The 21462-nt window shown below is 40.9% G+C and overlaps 1 protein-coding gene across 1 annotated transcript in view; it reads left to right on the top strand.

Moving 5' to 3' along the window:
* Positions 1-5449: 5449 nt before the first annotated feature.
* MTCL1 (microtubule crosslinking factor 1) overlaps positions 5450-21462 on the top strand; it is a 98355-nt gene continuing 82342 nt past the window's right edge. The window contains exons 1-2 of the mRNA XM_026078793.1: positions 5450-5647; positions 7204-7362. Coding sequence (XP_025934578.1) covers positions 5450-5647; positions 7204-7362 — 357 coding nt within the window. The remainder of the gene's footprint in view (positions 5648-7203; positions 7363-21462) is intronic.

The raw sequence follows: 21462 nt of genomic DNA, 5'->3' as shown, positions 1-21462 counted from the left end.
TACACATGTGAAATCACACCATCAGTATGCATTTGGGCTATGCAGAAATGTAAGCAGCGCACACACTTTCCCCTTCTGGCCTATTCACCTTGGCTTAGTAGACTGACATGGAAACCGTGATTCCTTACTCTGTTGCTTTTTCACTGAAATCTTGGGGAATTCTGCAACTGGAGCAGCAATTTAAGTGTTCCTCTGGATTCGTACAGCCACCCTGTGAATTCGGATGAGCTGAGCCTCTCCACTGAGATGACTGGTAAAGTGATCCCTGTTYGTCCCCATCTAGCTGGCCTTTGGGAAGTCATTTGGGCCAAGAACCTTGAAGCACGAGCAGCTGGGCTCAGGAGCACGAGCACGAGCACAGCTCTAAAAAGAGCTGCCAGTTAGGAAGTTGCTTTATCCCAACACTTCCATTTTTTCCTTTTGATCAGGGTGACATCTGGAAAGAAAAGCAGGTTAGCTTTTTCCTAAAGAATATTCTTTCCTCCAAGACTTTCTGCCTGGTGCTGATGTTGCAGAGGTTAATAGCGTAATTACCATTAAATTAAAGGGTATCAAGAGGAGGCTCTCATCCTCTTCAGGAATGTACAGTGAAGTGAAGCTTCTTATGGCTGCACTTCGCCTTGCAATTGCAATTGCCCCGTGGGATCGTGGAGCAGGACCCCCCTGTTTAAGGAAGGGAGCAGGCTCTCATTTTTTAGATGCACAGAGGGAAGCCTGCTTTCTTACTTGTTTAATTGCCGTTATGTGCCTATGCTGATCTCTCTCTTCGTTTTTAAAAAATTGAAGTCCACAGTATGAAACTCAACACCTCTTGAGAGAAAGAGCTTTAATTCTCACTCACAGTAATAATAATGATAAATTTTAATGAAGTCAGGGATTGAGTTTAGCTAGTATTTCCAACTGCCTCACAGCCAAAGCAACTTTTTTTGTGAACTACTGAGTTTGGTAGTTGTTAAGGTTCTGGCTCTGTTGCGCTTGCCCTTGATTTAACTAGTGACTGACATGTTTTCTCCCAAAGTGATAGGACTGCCTGTATAGTAAGTTGGGCCATCATAGTTTCAATTGCAATTTCCACTTCCCTGGGTCTTTTCTCCCTGGCTGTTGTGAGGCCTGCAAATCGTCCTGCAAATCATCACTCTCCGTATTCATTTCCTCTCTGGGGTTTTGAATGAAACCCTTTCAGCTAGAGCGTGTAGCCAAACCTCCTGGCCAGCCGGTCCGGTGCTGCGTTTGTGCCTAGGAGATCCCGCTGGGAAGGCTGTGAGGCCAGTGAGGCGCCTGGGAAAAGGAAAGGTTTCTTTCTCATTCTTGTCTTGCACTTTGGGCAGTTTTTGCATTGCGTGCCAGTGCCTGGTTTCCACTGCGCGCTGGTTCGTGTCCTGGTCCGTAGCCTGTCGCAGCCGGAGGAGCGACTCCTGGGTGCTGACACTCTGCTTTTACGCAGCCTCTTGTCAATGGGCTTGCACTATAACTACATGCTAAAACTATGAAAAAATAAAGCAGATTTTAGCCTAGCTTCCTTTGTTTTTTCTATGCACCCATCACTTCAGAACGGGAATTGGAGCTGTCCTGGATTTGTAGGTCATCGTAGCAGCGATGACTTAGCAGATGTTCACGCAAGGTTTCAATGACTGTAGCAGCATGACGAGTACCTACGGAGGGGAATAAGCTGTGAAGAACCAGAAGCATCTGCATCTTTGCCACTGGTTTTGTGTGCTGTATCCAGTGCAAGATTATGTCTTTCTGTAACTAGTAAAAGATAATGCCAGTATCCACAGCTGTGTGCTGTCATACAAAATCTGAACCATGTATAGTTATCCTATATTTCAAAATTTCAGAGAGGTAAAACTTTGACCTGCTCCCATTTTTTTTTATTTTAATGTATAAAAATAGGACTTCATTTTGCCACTCAAAAAGGCATGATCTGTCCCCCCCTTTTTTCCCCTCCTCTCTTGGTTGGAAAGACTACACTGTTACAAGTTTCAAGCAACGTARTACTACAACAGAAAGCAGGGTATCGCTGTGTGCAGCCTGTGCAACTAGTTTTCTGTTCCTTATACAGTCAAAATTAATTGTGCCCTCCGCGTGTTTGGACGTATGTTGCCCTGTTTTAAAACTCATCAGAAGACTGCTGTATGCCTATGTACAAGGGCTCAGGACACACTCTTCTTTCTATATAAACATTTTTGGGCATGAGTGTGGAAAAGAAACTCAATTTAGTCAGTCAAATTAAAATAGAAGGTTCTGGAAGAGAAACAAGAGTGGTTTTAAAGTCCATTTTTCTTGAATGTTTACTAAATTTTAATTTATCTGCAAAATTACACTAGAAAAAAAGCAAACTGTGCATTTATAACCCAAACCAGAAGCAAGTATAAAAAAAAATCAGACTTGCAAACTCAGGGTTATGCTGTTGAGGGAGATTGAGAAAACTTAAGTTTTAGCGGAGATAAAAGACATGCCTATCTGCTGAAATTTAATTCTTGCAGCTTTTCTGGGAACTTCTTTGGTGGGAGGAAAGGGATTGGATTCAAACCTCCCGCTGAGCCTGAGTGAGTGGTGAGGCTGGGAGACCCTCCGTGCCCACCGAAAGGGCTCGGGAATACGCCGTTTCAGTGGGATGACTGCTTCAGGGAACTGCGGTGTTTAAAATGATGAGAGTTTCACTTTCCAGTCTAGGTTGCAGTAAGAACTTTTGTATAGTCAAATATTGTAGTGGGTTATTTGTCTTCAAAAATGGGCCAGATTTGCTAATTCCAGATACTGATTTAGATAAAAAGGAAATTTAAGATATCAGCAGTAAAATTATAATTACTCTTTGCAGGACACTTAATACACTAAAATAGTTGCTTAGTTCTTGAAGTATAAACATAAGAATATAGACTGAGTCTCATTAATTTTGTGGTAACAGATATTCTCCTTATTGTGGAACTGTGTTTCAAAATATTCAGTTTACAACCAAATTCTTAATCTAACATTAGGTTTCTGAAGATGCTATTAAAAAGTTAATTGAGGTTAAATCTAGTTGAAGGAGGCTTCCTGAGTCTGTTGACAGCCCTAAGCAGTAACTCTGGTTCTGTTCATCTCAGCAGGCTATATTGGCTCTGATAACTGAAGTTTGCACTTTCAGAATCACCACTTGAGCCAAAATGTCTACTTAATGTACTGCTAAAACAAAAGTGTACTTTTTTTCATAGGTTCAAAAGCCAATGCAACTCCCTAACCAGTTTCTAAAACCTTGACTTTTTCTTCTGCATCTCCATGGTTAAATTTTTACTTTGCATTGTGAAATTACCTATAAATGTGAAGCAGCATAGTGCAAAAGTATGTATATTAAAAAGAAAGAAAGAGCTTGCCTCCCCAACTCGCTCAGGAGTATGTTACTATATTTTCCTTTTTAAAAATATCAGTCATTTAAAATTACACCAGTTTGTTGGCTCTAAACTGACCCGAGCATTTGGCTATATCACACATAGTACATAGGGCCTGGACCATAAATTACCCTTTGAAAGAATTCTGCTGAGCTTGGTCTGCAGAGCTTGTTTGCTTCCTCGCAGTATGCTGTTTGTGGTTAATTAATAGATTTGCAACTTATGAGTATGTCATTGCTGCAGAGGTAACTTCTGCTACTGTGTTTAACATTACTCCTCTTCAGACAGTACCAGGCTCAAGTGTGATCCAGCCCCTTGGGAGTAACCCTTGAGCTTTTCGCTGCACACAAGCCCCCTGCTCATGCAGCTGTCCCAGCGAGGTTACAGGGCAGGATGCCCCTTGGTTTTAGCATTGCAGAAATCTGGACACACTGGGAACATACACGAGTATGGCGGGATTGTGAGAAACCTGGTCTGCCCTTTCTGAGCATTTAAGGAGCATCGTGCAGAGACCTTGGAGGGCCGTACTTGGGGGAGCAAAGCCTCACTGCTGAGCTCAGAGCGGTCATTTTAGAAGTAACAGGTCTTCTGGTCACCCACAATTTGATCTGTGCTGGTTCTGCTAACTTGAGTTAGGACATGACTGTATAAAAACTGAAGTTTTTATGTGCAGCTGGGATTGGGGTGGGAGACAGGGAAGGGTTGGGACGACTGTGCCCTGCTGTGCCGCAGGGGCCTGGGCAGGTGGTCCAGTCCGCAGGGGGCATGGCAAGGGTGCTAATGCCACAGCAGCGTCTTCACCACCTCAAAAAAGTGTGAAATCCTCTCCAGCCATCCTCGGTGTTTTGAGTGTCCCTTACAAATCTGAATGGAGGTAACAGCGCAGCTAGCCCTGCCGCAGGCTTTGCTTATATCTTATTTTAGTTGCGCTTTCCAGAGAAAATTTGGTCTTTGTAATATCAAATGAAATTTTGAATAGCCCCATTTAAAAATTTATAGTTCATTTCATCTATAAATATGCTTTAAATAAGGAAATATGCTTAAAATTAAAAGAAAAATTTTGATTAGGGCTTAATAGTGAAAAATACTCTTCTCCTTGTTCTTTTTCTTGACGGAGTTCCCTTTTTCTTTTTTCAACTTAGCTCAAAGTTAATAGAGCTGTAGATTTCCTTAGAGCCATCACGCAGTAATTTAATGGCTTGTACCCCTGAGCCTGGAAGACCTTTATAAGAGTTTTAGCTCTGGAGCTCCAGTCATGCACAGATTAAACAAATGGGAATGATAGAGTTTATCCTGTTCAGCTGCAAATCTTTAAATTTGACTTTAGAGAGCGTGTGCCGCCCATGGTATAATGAGGAACTGGGACAGTTCACAATGCTCAGAAAGCAATGACCAGTTTATATTCCCACTGGCCCAACAAGGTTTTGTTTTGTGACTGTCGTTCTGTCATTCACACATGAGTTCACCCAACCAAAAACCACTTTCTTGCCCCCCAAACCATCTGTCATTAAGCATGTCCATGCTGCTGGGCTTAGACAAGACAGCACTTTGGTATGGAACAGTTGGGCATTTGGCAAGAAGTTCGTATGCCAAAGATTCATTAAAGTTTTCAAGGGATAATTCCGTTTCTAGGAATTGCAGATTGCTATAAAGGCACATCACAAGGGTTGTTGAGGTACTTTGTTAAACAGGTTTGCTGTAATCTAAATAAAACAAGGAATCAGTTGAGATAGTGGCAAATTATTATGCACTTTTTGTTTTAATTGGGGATGGTAAAATGAAGGTATTATCGGTTTCAGGAGACAGTTGAGCATTCTGGTAACCCTGGTCTGTTTTTCATTATTAAAACAATTGTAAGGAATGTAGCAAGCATTCATAAATTTAGTTCAGCGTAATTATTCAATGCTGAGATAAAACTGCCATTCCTATGCCTTTTGCTGCATGTTGCAATCTGTATCACTTTATTAGTATGTTATCCTAGTGAGCACGTTTCCTTTTTTTTCCCAGGGGTGAGATTTCGAGGTATGATGGAGCACTGTTTTGACTTTTCACAGGATGAGCTGGATGAACTTCGGGCTGAAATGGAAGAAATGCGTGACAGTTATTTAGAGGAAGATGTTTACCAGCTGCAGGAGCTCCGGCGAGAGCTGGACCGGGCAAACAAGAACTGCCGGATTCTGCAATATCGTCTCAGGAAAGCAGAGCAGAAAAGCTTGAAAGTTGCACAAACAGGCCAAGTGGACGGAGAGCTCATTAGGAGCTTGGAACAAGATTTAAAGGTAGGTGAGAGACTCATGTGTCCAGTCATAGCGCAAGGGAGCAGGCTGCGATTTGGTTCCCTGTAAYGGGAGCGAGGGTGACGTACGAAACAGGAGGTAGTTCTCAAAATGTCAGGACCAATTTCCTTATTCTGCGGTAGAAAACAACTGCTCCGCTTATCATACTGAAAAGATGTGTTACTGAGTAAAAAATATGTTCTTTGAGTCAAATGAAAGAGACACAGTCAAGTTACATTTGTGCATTTGAAAGATTTAAAGGGTTTTGTTTTTACTTGTGTTATGCAAAATCTTAGATTTCCCAAATTATATCAACAAAACCTGATGTACTATTCCCTATTCATTCTGTTTCCTTCCTTTTCACTTTTTACTTAAGTCAAATATCTAAAAAAGTCTAGTTACTCATTTCTTAGTTCCTAATGAGCTACTCTTTCTGGTGCTCATCCATGAGCAGATTCTTATAACATTTAAGGGGGCAAATAGAGAATAAAACTGCTAATTTCCATTAAAAAATTCTGTTCATATTGAAACAGATTTTTAGAAATGTTTCCTTCAAGGCTAAGCTTTATATAGGCATAATTTTTATCTAGCTTTTGCTGCCATTGTCTATCTGAATATTGCTTTCTTGTAGCTGTTTTGAAAATAACTTCTGTAGACAGGGATTGCTAACCACCAGAATTATTAAGCACTTTGTACTTGAAAATGCAAAACATAAAACCTTCTGAAATTGGAATTATTGGTTCCCAGCAATGGAAGTCAGAGTGGCATATCAAGTTATCAAGCTTTTCAAGATGTCAGACCCAATTTCCTTTTTTTTTGTGGCAGAAAACAAATGTTAACTTTATCATCATAAAAATTATACATTATTTGGTAAAAGACTTGTCCATAGATTCAAGTGAAAGAGATATTGGTTTTCTTTGTTTGTTTGCTTTGTTTTTGTGCTGAATTGTTGTAATTCATCATTCTGAATGATGAATCACCATTCAGAATGTTTTTGGAGTAAATATTCATTCTTGTTAAGCTGGACTCAGAAAACCTAAGCTAGCATATATTTCTGTGCTTTCCTATCACTCTTGCCTGGCTGTGACTGCTGCTGGAGCAGCAAATTCTGGTGGATGAGACTGCTGCGTGGATGTGGTTTTGATCAATGACCTATCAGCTGTACAGCACAATTCCTCATCCTCTTTTTTATCAGCATGATATGCTGGGACTTTGATGTGCAGCCATGGTGTCTGCTTGTTTCCTAATGCTGTCCATGCTGTTGCCTTAGCATAATGTGGAAAGGGAGGTGGAGAGGGTTGAAGAGGTTTGAATTGAAGAGGTTTTCATCTTGGATTTCTTTATTAGAAATGAATATTCATTTTGGTATTTGAAAGGCTTGCAGTCCTTCATCAACAGCCAGTCTCATAGATGAATTGAACTCTCTACTATTTCTAGTAGATAGTACTCTAGTACTAATCTCCAGTATCTCTACTATCTAGGGCTGTAATATGTTTCCTGCTGTAGGTGCTGCTCTTCCTATTCAGATCATCTTCATGTTTTTGTGCTCTTTTGACCAGGTAGCCAAAGATGTTTCTGTCAGACTGCACCACGAGCTGGAAAGCGTGGAGGAGAAACGTGTTAAAGCAGAAGATGAAAATGAAGTCCTTCGCCAGCAAATCATTGAGGTGGAAATATCCAAGCAGACACTGCAAAATGAGCTGGACAAGTTAAAAGAGGTAAGCAATAATCAGGAAAGTCGTGGAGAACTGCGTTCCTGGGTTAGACAGGAAGGTTGATACACAAGCATCTTAGACTAATTCTTTTAAGAAATCCCTGCTGACACTGCTTGTGCAATTGTCCAAAAGGTCTCCTCACCTTTGTTATTTATCCCAAGTGTATTAGGAATTTAGAAACAATAGAGAGGTAGTTGGTTGATGTTGGTGGTTTTGTCCAGTGCTTCTCACGCTGCTTCTGTCCCATTTTAAACTAGCTCCTCTGTTCCTACCAGAGCAAAATTATCTTTGATTTGAGCCCAGTTAAATCTGCCTCTCCTTTACCCGGACTGGGACTTCCACCTATTTTAGATTCAAACTCGGTCTGCGTGACACGTCTCCAAAGGGTTAGCTCAGATAGGTGAGCCGCCGGTTTGGCAGATGCTGTTCAGTGGTGACAGTGGGAGCCACCAGCATGGTTAGGCAGCAGGAATGTGGTCTGTAATGTATAAATAACATTGCACTCCAGGCGCAGAAGTGCTGTCTCTTAAGAAAAGAGATCATTTCAATTAGAGCTGACACCTAGTCATACTGGGTGAAGCGATGATCCTTGGAAGCAAGTGAGCTGAGGAGTAGAGGACAACAAAGGGAAGCCAAGTACTAAACACAGCTCTTTGCCAGAGTCCATATCCTGGTCTGTGGCAGTATTTCTCTTCTCTTAACAGTACAGCAGATTGGCAGCTCAGAGCCTCTGCTCCATTTTAAACCAGATTGAGACAGAATATTTAAACATAATGAGGTAAGGCATTTATCCTCTGAGCTGTGGTCAGATTTAGAGAGCTGGTGCAATTATGTGTTATTTTAATCTTTCAAACAATGCTTGCATGTCAACTGGCACAAAGCCTGATTCAGTTTAATAAGGACAACCCCTATCTATTTTTTCCGTGCATGAGAGTTATGAGGAGAAGGAGTCCAGTGCAAGAGTTTTGGAGCGGTCTGTACATGATGGGACAAATGTCAGCCAGTGTAAGCACCAATGTTGCTATGATAGATTAGATTACTTAGAAGTCTGACACAAAAGGAAAGCCTGGATGATATTTTAGCTATTCTTCTTCTTTCTCAACGTTATTCGTGAATGCTGGTCTTAATAGATATGGTACTGTGTTACAGGATACAGTCTGTTTTCTATACACAGATACTGTGACATGCACTGTATATAATGTCTTGTTTGTTGCTGATTATCATACAAGCCCACTAGATACTGCTTGATGGTCTTTGGGATTAAACAGTTGGAGAACTMAGTTGTGGGTGAGCAATGGGAAAGAAAATGCTCCAGCAGTGCTGGATTCTCAGATTGGCTCTCACCAAGCTAAATTTGCCCTGCTTCCTACATTGCTGCAGCCAAGTAGAGCCGGAAAGCCCAGCTAATTCAACTTTATCTCTACTACAGTGCAACCTGAAGTGAATGTAGCCTTACTTTGGTAGCAGACTTTCCTCCTATAAGAGGCAAAGGCTGGAGGAGAAGTAGGGAAAGGAGATATGGACAGATAGAATTATAAGATGCTCTGAAGGCACAGTGAGGAATAAATTGCAATGCATTCTTTTGTAATGCAAGTGGTGGTTTCGCTGGGGGTCGGAAAAAATTGCAGAGGATCTCAGTAGGTTAGAAGATGGAGATTTAGACCTCAGCAGGTTGCAAAAAGATGGATGAGTCAAAAGGGAGTCACATTTTCAAAAGTTTGAGAAATACGGCGATATGTGTGCCAGATAAGTATGTGTTTGCAAAGTTGTTGACAAAATCTGAAAAATACAAAAAAGGATAGTTCTTGCCTCAAAAAGTTTTCAAATAACTACCAGAGGCCATTTCTTTTTGAAAACATCTAATACATATGAAGCTGTAAAAGAAAATATTATAAACATGCTGATAAGAAAACTAGTCCTTCATATATCAGGAGAAAAAGTGCCCCAAAGGCCATATGGCTTGTTACCAATCCACTCTGACTCTGCATCTCGTCTAGCTGAAGGCTGGCACTTGGAAGCAGTATCTTTCTCATTTAGTCCTGGAGCGTCGCCCCAGACCCAGTTAGACAGTATTCTTGCCCTGATACAGCTTACTGTCATCATATGCTCTTTTTTCTGTAATATCCTTGACTATTCTCAGCCCTTTTCTTCTATCATCCTCTGATCAACATAAAGATTTTCTCACATCTGAATTCATGTTTATTACTTAATTCAGTCCAAACTTCTGCTTTGTCCTGCTATATAATTCCCTCAAGTCCAATTTCTTTACTGCAGTGGAATGGCATGTATGTTGATTACCTTTAATGTATTTTGCATGCTAAAGTATCTTTAAGAATTGTACACATCTCTCAATATACTCTTTCTTTAAAGCAGCCTTCATTTTTTGTCATAATCCTTTGAAGAACTGCTGAACACTTACAGTGTTCAGTGCTGTTATACATTCTTTTATCCCAGTACCTATTTCCATCTCCTGTGATACTTTCAACAAGTTTCTTTTTTTTTTGTGTGTGTGTGTGTGTGTGTGTGAAATATATGCAGGTTTGTTCAGTCTGAGTAAAATTCTTATCTTCTCCTTCAAAAAAGCCTTCAGTTTTAACTGGGGTATGAATTTTCAACTTCTGCTGACCATGTAATTTCAAGTTGTCACATTAAGTAGATATGAGATAGGCTTTCCTCTTTATTCACTAAACAGCATTTCTCAGTATGTCTCAGCATTGCAAATAATAGAAACAAAGTTATAACAAAGAGGAAGGGTGACGAGAAGTCACTTGCCAAGGTCCTTCACAGTGCTCTTATATCCTATTCTACTGCTGTGCTGTAGCTGATATACTTCCCCTCCCGCTCCCAGACACTTCTGGATTCCAGTTTCATGACCTGCTCTCATAAGCTTTTGCATAATCTGTCCAAAACATGTATAGAGATTCTTTTGGTTTGTTCTGGTAGCTGCCAGATACTGCCCATCATCAAAAGGTTTTCAATTTTTTACTGAGCATTCAAATAAGGAGCTTCTAGATCATAGGTGAGCCAGTTGCAGGGTTTTAGGGTAATGCCAGCTCTTTCCTTTGTTTTTGTTTTTGTTTTAATAAGCATGCTTCATCACCCCAGGATTTCCTGTAGATGGGTTTTGAGCTAAGATATGGATTAATTAGAATTTTAAACAAATAATTGTGGTTTTTATCCAGTTCTCTTGTTTCCCAGTTAGATACCATTCCCATTCTCCTCTAAATGTCATCAGTACCCTGGCATTCACTTTGATTAATCATGCCGCTCTACTTTGTTTTTTTCAGTCGACTGAGCCAAAGGATAATATGGTGCTTTCCTTTCCCATAATTCTTTCCAAAAATTGTTCAGATTTTGTTTGCTTCTCAGCGTGTAGTTTCATCACTCTGCTACTCTTGCCTGAAATACTTCCACTGCATTTCCAAGCAATTTCTTTCACTGGGTAATAATGTTTCTCTGAGTATTTTTTGACTTTACCGACTGTACCAAGTTATTCTGCTTCAGTCTTCTGTAACTGCTGCAGCATTGTGGTTCACTGAATTTCCCCCCACCAGTTATATTCACCTACTTTTTCAGTCTCCCTTTTTCAGCTCTTCCTTTTTATTACCCTGGAATTCTCAGCTGGTTTTGAGCCTTCCTCTGATGCCTTTTTTGTGGCAGCTGCTTACTTCTTTCTCCGTTAGAGCTTCTGAATTTTCCTACTGCTGTGAACACTTCTTTGTAGTAAATCCTCTGCAAAATTGGGATGTCCTTAAGAACTGTCCCTTCTAGGAATTTGCTARGATTTTCTGTGACTTACCAAAGCTGCTGCTTCCTTATAGCCTTAGAAGCAAAGGCTGTGTACCCTCACAAATTCGATAAGTATACATACCACTGCCGATGCTTTCTTTTTTCTCGTGTTGTCTAGGTTATTAGTATGGGCATTTGAGTCAATAGGCTGCTGGGACAGAGAGAAAAAAAAAAAACAACCATCGCCAACAGATTACTCTCAGCCACATCCCTTCAACTGCCATTTTTTCTTGTATTATTCTTTCCTGATTTTCTAATTCAGCTCCTGAGGAATACTGCTCTTTATTAAGAATCCAACTTGATCAGCCAGCCAGTGTTCAGAAAACTCTTTCCAAAGTTTCCTTTCTTTGGGAAAATCCTTGAAATGTCAAAAAAGAAATCAGAGAAGGATGTAAAGTCAATTATTCAGAGGTCAGGACAATTCAGAATTAAGATTGTTTGTGCAGCTGTAATTATGTCTCTTTGTGCCTATTCGTTATCATATGCTTTTTAATTACATCATCACATATTATTTTTTCTACTCTGTTCCTATCTCGTTCAGCGTACAATACGGCTGATGGTCACTGAATGGTTTCCATTCATATGTTAAAAAAAGAAGATAAGCTTCCTTGTCAACCCCTGGTTGGTTTTCCCATGGTGAACAAACTATTTGAATACATTGCACAAAGAATATATTCTTTCTGCACCTGTAGAACAGGCTGTGATTGCCCTAAAAGTTGCCCTGGCCGCAGGTGATTTAGCCAGTGATTTCTGCCAGTCCAGTGAGCTGAATTCCTTTAAAATCATGTGAACAAATACAAACATCACTTAATATTAATTCTATCAATTTGAATAAGATGATAGATAAATATAGATTTTGTACACTTAAAATTAATTTTACTTAAATCACAGGAGAGACCTGTTTCCCTGTGAGGGATTTCCTTAAACTAAGTGTCTGTGCCCAGTAATACAGTGTGCCCAGTGACAATTGCAAGGAAACCCCCATTCCCTCCTTGCAGCCCCCAAAATAGATTCTTCTTAGCTGCCCTGCGGTGCCAGTGGGGCCTGACAGCCGTATGGGAGCTGCGAGGGGAAGAAGCACATCTGACACTGATGGACCATGCAGCACTGATGTGAAACCCTTAACAATTCTCTCCTGAGCGTTCACAAAACAGATCTTTTCTCAAAGTCTCAACTTGGAGATGTGAACATCGTCCACACAACAGCTAACCCATCCTAAACATCTGCAGTTTCCCTGGGGCGACCAGGGCCTCTTTAGGGGATGCCTTCCTTACTTGGCCCCACTCTTGTAACCGGTCAAACAGTTTGTGTCCTCCCCCTCCGCTTGAGGCAGTCACTCAGCAAAGCTATTTCACGCCTAGACGATACACATTTAGAGTAAGTTTAAACAACTGAAATCATGCTTGGAAAGTGTCGGTGCCTTTGCATGCAGCGATGATTAATTCCCCTGCAATACCTCTCAGAACAATCCTCTCTCTAAAACTCAGTACCTGYGTAAGAGTAAACCGCCTCTGCTATTTATTGTATAAATGTGCCGAAAAGGCACCAGACCTGCTTTTGTTCTCTGCGAGGAGACTGACTCGAGGTGTTATTTGCAGCTGCTGAGCGTGTGTTTTCCCATGAGCTTTGTGTGGGCTTGGAGGCGTGAGGCAGCGGAGAGAAAGGCGGACACGGCCGTGGCAGCGCTGGGGCTGCCGGGCAAGGAAACCCAGCCAGGCGGCACAAAGATGGGGAGGATTACGGACAGGGGTAGCAGCTGCGGGAGGATTTGACATGAGAGCTATGACCCGGTTTAGCAAGAAATGAATGAGAATTGTGTAACGGGGAAGAAAGGGGCGTTTATTGCTTGTGGGGCAGCCCTGCGGGGCAGGTGACAGTCTGTCCTGACTGCCACTGCAAGCAGAAGGACCAGGGGAGGAGTGACCTGGAGCTGCTGCACTCTCTCTCGCAAGGACCTCTGGCATAGCTGTGATGCCGAGGTTTTCTTGGCCAAGTCCTATCTTGAGTTGAAACCATTTGTGTTTCGAGCCTTCCAGGTTGTCGGGACCGCTATGGGCACAAGTGCTGTTCTCTGGGTGTATCCGTTTGGGAAATCACATCCGGTTAGTGGAGAACCATCACTGCAGCTGATGGCTCTTGGCGTTCTTGCCAAGAAGGGCAGAGGCAAAATGGGAAAGCAAGAAAACCTGTTTCCATTCATTTCCATTTGAGAGAAGTGCAAGTCCACTGGCTGTTAGTAGTGTCTCCAAGATGTCTCTCTAGAACACTTAGACTGAGATGAAAGGCAACACGTACTGTAACTGGGATTTCCCAGGTTACCTATAGGCTTTTTAGGACAATGGCTTCTCTCACGGCTTTTTAATCCACGGCTCACTTGATAATGGCGATGCTGTCATGCCGAGTCCTACCCTCTCCTCCTCCCCACAGCACCTGGCTTTGGAGGCACAGGCTGAGAATTGCTGCTTTATAGTCAAAGTAATAGTTTTGTTGTTAAGATGTTTGTTCCTTTTAACAGAGTGAAAAGCTGCATTCAGATACTTTCAAACAATGATAGAAATATATGAGATGAGCTGAAATATCTTTCAGGCATATTATTTAGAGACAACTTTTGCTCTGAAATACATGTGCATGACTCCTTTTAACATCCCTAGAAGTAGAGAGCATTCTTCTGATAGAAGAATCTAAATATAGAGCTAAATATACATAATATAGCAAAATAACATCTGGAGGCTACTTCTTAGAACTGAGCATGACAGTCTGATTTTCTTTGCCTTGAACCTTTTTAGTAGGGCATAATATATGCAGTGTGTGTAAAACATGACTATTCCAATCTGACATCACTTTTCCCTCTTTTCTCTTTGATGTAAATACATAGATGAGGTCCAAGGTAGTACACAATTGGTGGAGAAATTACTCCTTTACTGTCTACTTCTAGACTAATCTATTTCTTTGTAGATATTGCCTATGTTTTCATTAGCTAGGACTTTGCACACGTTCATGAAGGTAGCACATAATGTTCTTCAGTCATTTCTCTGGTGAGACTTTCTTACTTGCCAGGATGAAACAGGGTAAGCTGTGAAGATTCTCTGATTTCTGTAGGAGATGACTTCTATTCGTTGTTATCGGTGAGTTTACATGATGGGAATTCACTGAGAAACAGGGCAAAGAGAAGACTTGTAAGGTATAGGGTCAAATAACACTAAGAAGGCCTGATTAATAAGGTGATTAAAATCACCATGTTGACTCAGTAACCCTGCTTAGAAGTTACTGCTTGTGAGAGCTGTAAGTAATGTAGTCTTCTGCACTAGTCGTAAGTAAAGCCATTGACTGCATAAAAGTTGTACTGCAGCACCATTCTGTCTCCAGTACCTTTTTCTCTCTGTGATAAATAATGAATTGGTACCTAAAGCACAGTAAATGATTCATAATCAATATGTCATTTCAGGAGCTGTACAAACAGTGGAATCTTCCGCTCGAAAAGCAGGGCAGAGGGAAGGCATGGGAATGCATTTGGCTCAATCAAATATATATATCATAAAGGGACTAGTTTCAGTGAAAAGAAACATTTTTTGAAGGAACAGTACTGTAGCATACTTCTAATCCACTGTCCATTTTTCTTTTTAAAAGTTTTAAAAATATGTTTAAACAACAACAAAAAAACAAACACAATTTTCAAGATGTTTTATGCCCCCCTCTTATATGTTCATAAATACCATGCACACACCAGGCAGTATGTGCATCTGTAATTATGATTTGGCAGATAAGTTCCCACCAAGCTCTAGCTAGTCATTATTTTCTAGGTATTTGTTACAAAGTCCACACTTGCCAGCAATCATTTGACACTGCTTACAAATACTTGTATAATGTTTCAAGTGAGGTTTGGGGGGAGAAAGTAATAGTAACTTTATTGATGAGATCCAGATTTTTACATCATGCAAAAAACCTGCCATCCTGTTACTGAAATTGAGCAAAGCCTCTGCTCCCAGGATGGGCTTCCTCTAAATCACCCTGTTCACTGCCTCGCTCCTGAATGCTTTGGTGGACCTCAGTTGGCCTTTGCATATGGAGAATCATCATTTAGGTGATGGCATTTGCAGCAGGAACAATGATCTTCCACAGCTGCATGATTATCGAGATACTGGTTAGTTATAAGGAAATCTTCTTTGTGTAATAACCGAAATTCCCCTATGCTAAGTTTGTCACATATTTTTTGTTAGTATTTAGCAGAAGTCTTTCAGGAGTGAAACTGATATGGAGACAACCTCCATGAAGCTCAGACYGTGTATCCTTCTCCCCATCCTCCACCCAGTTACCAAAAATAATCCAGCTGTGTGTCACATGTGCCTCAGCAGTGACAATGCAAACAAACTGTAGTCACTGTGACATCTGTATTAAACATTCATGGGAAAAATTGGGGCTTATTTTCGATTCTTTCCCCTAAGCTATCAACAGCATAATTAAAGTGATTTTTTAGCAAGCCCTTGTAAAAAATGGGTAGCAAATCCTCAAGTACTCTTTTGGGGGAAAAAAAAGGAGAATTTGAAAATTTGCTTTCCAAATTCTAAATCACATTTCACTTGGGGTATAAGTCTGATGAAGATGATACCATTTGCTTTCCTTGTCAAGCTATAGGCAAGGCTTTGTCCTGGGGCAAGCAAATTGTCAGAGTACACCCCTGTTCTGTGAGCATAAGCTAACTTTTAAGGATGGAATACTCTCAGGTGAGCATATGTTGAATTTAATCAGGTATATTCCTCACCTTTCTACTCTCTGAGAAAGTTCAGATCAGCTACCATTTGGCAACTGTTTATGCAGGAGGTGTTTGCTGCTGGAGATGGGTGCCCATGGGATCTCTTTCAGAGATGCTCGGGTTATCTCACTTAATGCCCTCCCCGGTTTTCCTCCCTCTCCCGGATGCCAGGTTCAGAGGAGCCAGCACAGATCGTAAGTGAATCTGGCCTCTAGCATATCAGGGAGCTCTAGCTAAACGAAAAAGGGCATAACCTGTAAAAAGCACTGTTCATTTGATGCTTAGTGCAAGCTGGCAGCGGAGGCAAACCCAGTCACGCTGTCCCCGTGACATGCAGCTTTTGTTCCTTGCTTTGGCTGGCTAACAGCGAGCAAATGCCAGTTGTTTTCCTGTCACATCTACAGTAATTTCATCCTAGCATCTGGAGCTCTGGTTAGTGGGATGGAAAGGAGTAAGAGACAGTCTGTTGGAGTGAAAACAGGAGTTTTGTGAGATTCATATTGTCTTACCAAAGTTCCCAAATTGCCTGCAGCTTTTGTTGTGGTGGTGTTGCACACACAAATAAGTGTCACATCAGCATATTGGCAGCCTTGGGGGCAATACTGCCCGGAAATGCTTAGACAGGTGAAAAAAGTCAGCGTCATTGATTTTTGTCCTTCTTTGAAGGGGTTAATCAATTATTTCTCTTTGCACATTAATTATTTACACTTGCTTCTCTAGCTCTATTTTTAAGAGGCGAATGTAACTTATTGCACAGATAATGTATGAATTATTAACATCACACTACTCAAGCTGTCAGAAAATGAATGAGGAGTTAAGATCTGATAGTCTTGCCAAGTTTTATGTTACAGCATTGTGCTTTCCCACTTGCATATACCTGGCACTGCACTGTAAGCCTGGATCCTCCGCTGAAAGCCTCACAGCTTGTCAGACCATCCAGCCTGGTGGTGTGTCATGCCTTGCCTTGCTCCCTAAAGAAGTTCTTCACCCCCCAGTGAGAAGGTTCCCAATGAAGTTACCAGATAGTGGTTTAAAACAGAGAAATACTTGTACAGCAATTCACAATTAGGCAGAACTCATTGCCACGGTTGATGTCCAGGCCAAAAGTCTAACGGATTCAACATGGGCTTGAAGTGGGATTGTGCAGTGGGGAGTCTTTGAGCAACCTCTAATCAGCTCGTTTTACAGTGTCCTGCAAATAACCTTTTTATTTTGTGCCAAAGATGAGGACACGTTCACCCATCTTGCTCTTTTCACAAGCCTAATAAATGCCAAAGTGGTGACGTGCAGCACTTCAGCCCCTTTCTAATTCACATATGAGCAATTTATGTACTTGCTTGCTCCCCACAGATTTTGCCTGCAGTTAGATCATTAGGGAGCTCTGCAAGGCTGTCATGTTTTGTCACCCCGTTCCTACACTCAGACTGTTAAGAAATGCCTAGGAAGGAGACTGTTTCTGTTCTGTGGGAGGACACACACTGAAGGCTTCGCTTGATTTGGTTTTAGTTTTGTGCCTTGATGTGAGAAAATCTGAAGTTTCTTTTAGTACCAGTAATTGAGAATGCAGTGGTTCATTGAACCTAATAAAACCTCACTGCCTGTCCCTAATAGGTATGTTACCTCTTATTTCTACATTTCCTTTTCTTTTCACTATATATTTTGTTGCAAGATGAAAGCCAGAGCCTAAGGAACATAAGTTTGGCAAGATATTCTTACCTGGATATGATTTTTTAAATTTTTGCTCCAGTAACAGTAGCTGGAGAAGGTAAGTTGGGTTGATATTTAGGGACATCAACATAATGTCTGCGTGGGCAGAAGGAGCAGAATGATCCATCTGAGACTGCCAGATGTACATATTGCTCTATTTAAGGCCCCTTTCTCAGGGATCACTCCAAAATAGTTACAGTTCCAYCTCTTCAGCAGGCTTTTGCTGCAGTCAGCTGTGCTGAAAGAAACTGGGTCTTGCGTGGAGATTGGTGAACGCAGCTCTCCTCACCACTGCTTGTGCACAGCTCAGAATAAATTCCTTTCCCTGGATTCAGGGGTGTCAAAACAAAAATATTCAAAGTGATGAAGGAGGAAATAAAGTAATTCCTTTACGACATAACAAACAGTTCTGAAGCAGGTTTAGATCTAGTAATTTACTGAAGCATGGCAGTTGCTTTTCTCTTTAATATTTTTTGTTGCATATGATGAATTTTTCTATCAAAAACAGTTGAGCATTGTTTTTTCATCTCTACTTTCAGTTATCCAGAGTCTGGTCCTTCTGGTTTCCCATTGCCTTGCCCATGTGTCTTTTATGAAGACTTTATTCATTTGTTGGTTATTCCCAGACCAGAAGATACAGGACATATTGCCATAGGTATCACAAACTGTGTGGGCCATTATAGGAGAAGGTTCCAATATTAGTCTGGGGGCAGGCAAAAAATAGGTCCTAAATTACTTACAGAGATGAGAAATGGTGGAAATCACTCGTCAGGAGGAAAAGATGATATATGTGGGGAGTGGTCTTTAATTAAGGGGAAAAATTTTAATCCTCAGCCCCCCACTGCAAGAGTCTCCTTTTTGCCACATCACTATAACTCCATCCATGCAAAGAGCAGGTAGAGGACTCACAGAGGGGAAGAGAGAGAGGATCTATTGCTTTTGGATATATTGCTGTTGTAACTTGGCCATTATCCACCAAAATTATCTGTATGGAAGGGCAGCCCTTAAGTTCTCCACAGTGTCCTGCTACAGTCAGCTGTCAGTGTATGTGACTCTATAGTTTCTGAGTTACCTTTTACAAGGTAAAAAAGGGACAAGGAATTAGGGTTAGTTTGCTAAAAAAAAAAAAAAAAAAGGTTCCTCCCTCCACTTTTATTTTTCCCTCTTTGGTGGGATTCTTGCATCTCTTGCTCCACTCCTGTCTTCTTCACCTTTTACTTTTTCTGTGCATATTGCCAGTTGGGATGCTGAGTTGAACCTTCAACTTTCCAGTGTTCGGAAACCAGCCATGGAGGTTAAGGGCAGCTCTGAAGAGCAGGGCTTTGGGCACACCCGAGCTGAGCTATACTATTCCAAAAAGTTACTTTACAGCTTCTGCCAGAAGTTTTCCCTTATTCAGGGCATCAGGCAAGCAAAGATATCTTAAAACAGGCGGATTTTTTTGTGCTATTGCTTGTTCCACCTGCTCTCAGTTTCTCTGAAAATACTGCAAGAACATTCCCTTATTGAGATAATTTGTCACTTCCATTCTAGTCTTGGCTGTAATCTGTAAGTGCAAAGACCAGAGGAACTGAAAGACAACATGTCAGGGAATAATTAAGTCTTTTTTTTTTCATCCTACGAAGTGTTGATTTCATTCTTGGTAAAGGTTGTGCCATTTCGTTTGAATGGATTATCCATCAGTCCAGACAGCTGTGGAGGAGATAGCAATTCAGGGAGCACAGATTCAAAGATAACCCTCGCTTCTTCTTGCCACTGCTGTTGTAAGAGTAATAACCATATATGACAATTTTGTTATATATTCTTTGAAAAAAAAAGTGGAAAATAGAAGGAGTTTCTGCAGTTCTGTACAGGAAGATTAAACAACAGCACACCCGCAGCTGGCTTTCATTGCACACGCTTTCTTGCTATGAAATTGTTGGAAGAAGAAACAAGTATTTCATTGCATGAAATGGTGTCCTACCGAGTCGGTATGAATATGTACTGTGGACCACTTCAGCACTGTTGTGCCTTTACTCCAAGAGGATTAGGAGAAAGTCTGGCAGTGTATTTCTTGGTCAAAGGGAAAGTTACTTTTTCCAAGCAGAAAGAAGAGGTTTATGGGAATGAGCACCACTGGCATGAGCATTTCACACATGCTTCAGGTTCTGTCTTAACTGATGCTTTCCCTAGAAGTAATGACAATAGCAGGGCTGTGGATGTGCTATTCACTGGTACAAGACTTCTTCAGAGAATCTGGTATTAACAGAAAGATCTCATAACATTTTTTACATGATTTTTCCTGGCAAACACAGAGCAAGAGAGAGGGAGAAAGAAAAAGGACTTTCCATACATTCTGTTCAGTTTCCTGAAACACTCCGCATTTCATTCTCAGTATATGAAGACTGGCAATGCTTGCCAAGCTTTGCTGCGATTGCCTGCTAATAAAGGCATTTACTGTCCTTTCGCAACTGAAGCCGACACTCTGTTAACTAGTTTTAAGTGCGGGTGTTGATTGGATCCTGGCACCATTATTCCGGGTCAGGGGCTGACATAATTGAAGGGGACAGGAGCAGTAATTAGAATGCAAAGGTTGTCAGTTGCATCATATTACAATCTGTTCTTTAAAATTGAAGCCTTATTTTCCATCCACTTTCTAGCCTGAAACTTGTTTGGTTCCTCGTTTGGTCATTTTGTTGCTTGCTGTGAGGCACTGGAATTGAGTTTTATTCAGCTGCTCGTCAAAGACGAGAATGGAAAGAATATGAGATTTCCGGAAACGCTGAAGCAGTTGTGAGAGGAAATAGTTCAGATAAATCACCCACCACCAAAGTCTCGTTTTACTCTTGTCTCCCAAGCAGGGACTGCTGGGAGAAGAGGATGTGGCAGTAATCACTCTGAAGACTTGTAATGGGGGAAGAGAAATCGAAAGTCTTGAGATGCTTCCGATTTAGTTATAATTTTCAGGAGCTTCTTGTGTTGCAATTGCTCATAGCTGATTATCCATAATCAAGCCATTACAAGCACAGCCATTAATAGTAATATTTCTCCTCTACCTCTTAAATTCTACTCTACCTCATAAAGGTTTAAAATCTTAAACCAGATTGGCAGTCAAACATTTGCAAGAAGAATTATTTTTACTGTGTAACACCATTATTATAAAAACAACTAGGCACCATTAAGGATTTATTGAATTTCTATTTTCCCCATTAAAGTACTGACCCTTATTTTCAAGTGAAAGATTTACCATAATGAAATCATAATGACTGTGCTTTTAGGTTTTTTTTGCCAGCAATCCTAGCTATTATAGCTGGGCTGTATGATCAATCAAAATCTGTCTCTATAGTATACATATCAGGGACAATTTATCTTTTGGTCTTTGATAAAAGATTAAGTATTTGACCGGAAATGAACAGACATCAGAATGACCACAGCTACCTGCAGTTCTTTTTTTTAAAACTCATGGTGTAATAGCTCTTTGGCTTTTTACTTTGTTTTATTTATTTTATTGCAGACCTAGGTTTTGGCATGACTGAGGGTGTGTTTCAGAGGCTGTTTGGGTAGTAATTTGATGAAGAAATGTAATGTGAAATATCACATCACTACCCAAATAAGGAAAATCAATCCATGATAAGTTTTATAGAACTTCAGCATTCAGTTCATGTGAATGTTAAATACAGAAAGAAAAACTGATGACAGTACTTATATAATTACCAAGGGAACGGGATCCCTGGAGCTGTTAAAGGTCAGATTGCTGTCTACTTGCAGTTTTTAAAGCAGAGCTGGCTACACGGTGAGGGCAATTCAAGCCTTCAGAGGAAACAGTGACAATCTCTGGACGCAGATTGCCTAATAAAAAAACATTCTTTTTCTGTCTC

Source organism: Apteryx rowi, unplaced genomic scaffold, assembly GCF_003343035.1.
Source record: "Apteryx rowi isolate R43461 unplaced genomic scaffold, aptRow1 scaffold_489, whole genome shotgun sequence".
NCBI classification, from domain to species: Eukaryota; Metazoa; Chordata; class Aves; order Apterygiformes; family Apterygidae; genus Apteryx; species Apteryx rowi.
The sequence above is the reverse complement of the archived record's forward strand: the minus strand, read 5'-3'. Positions and strand labels throughout refer to the sequence as shown.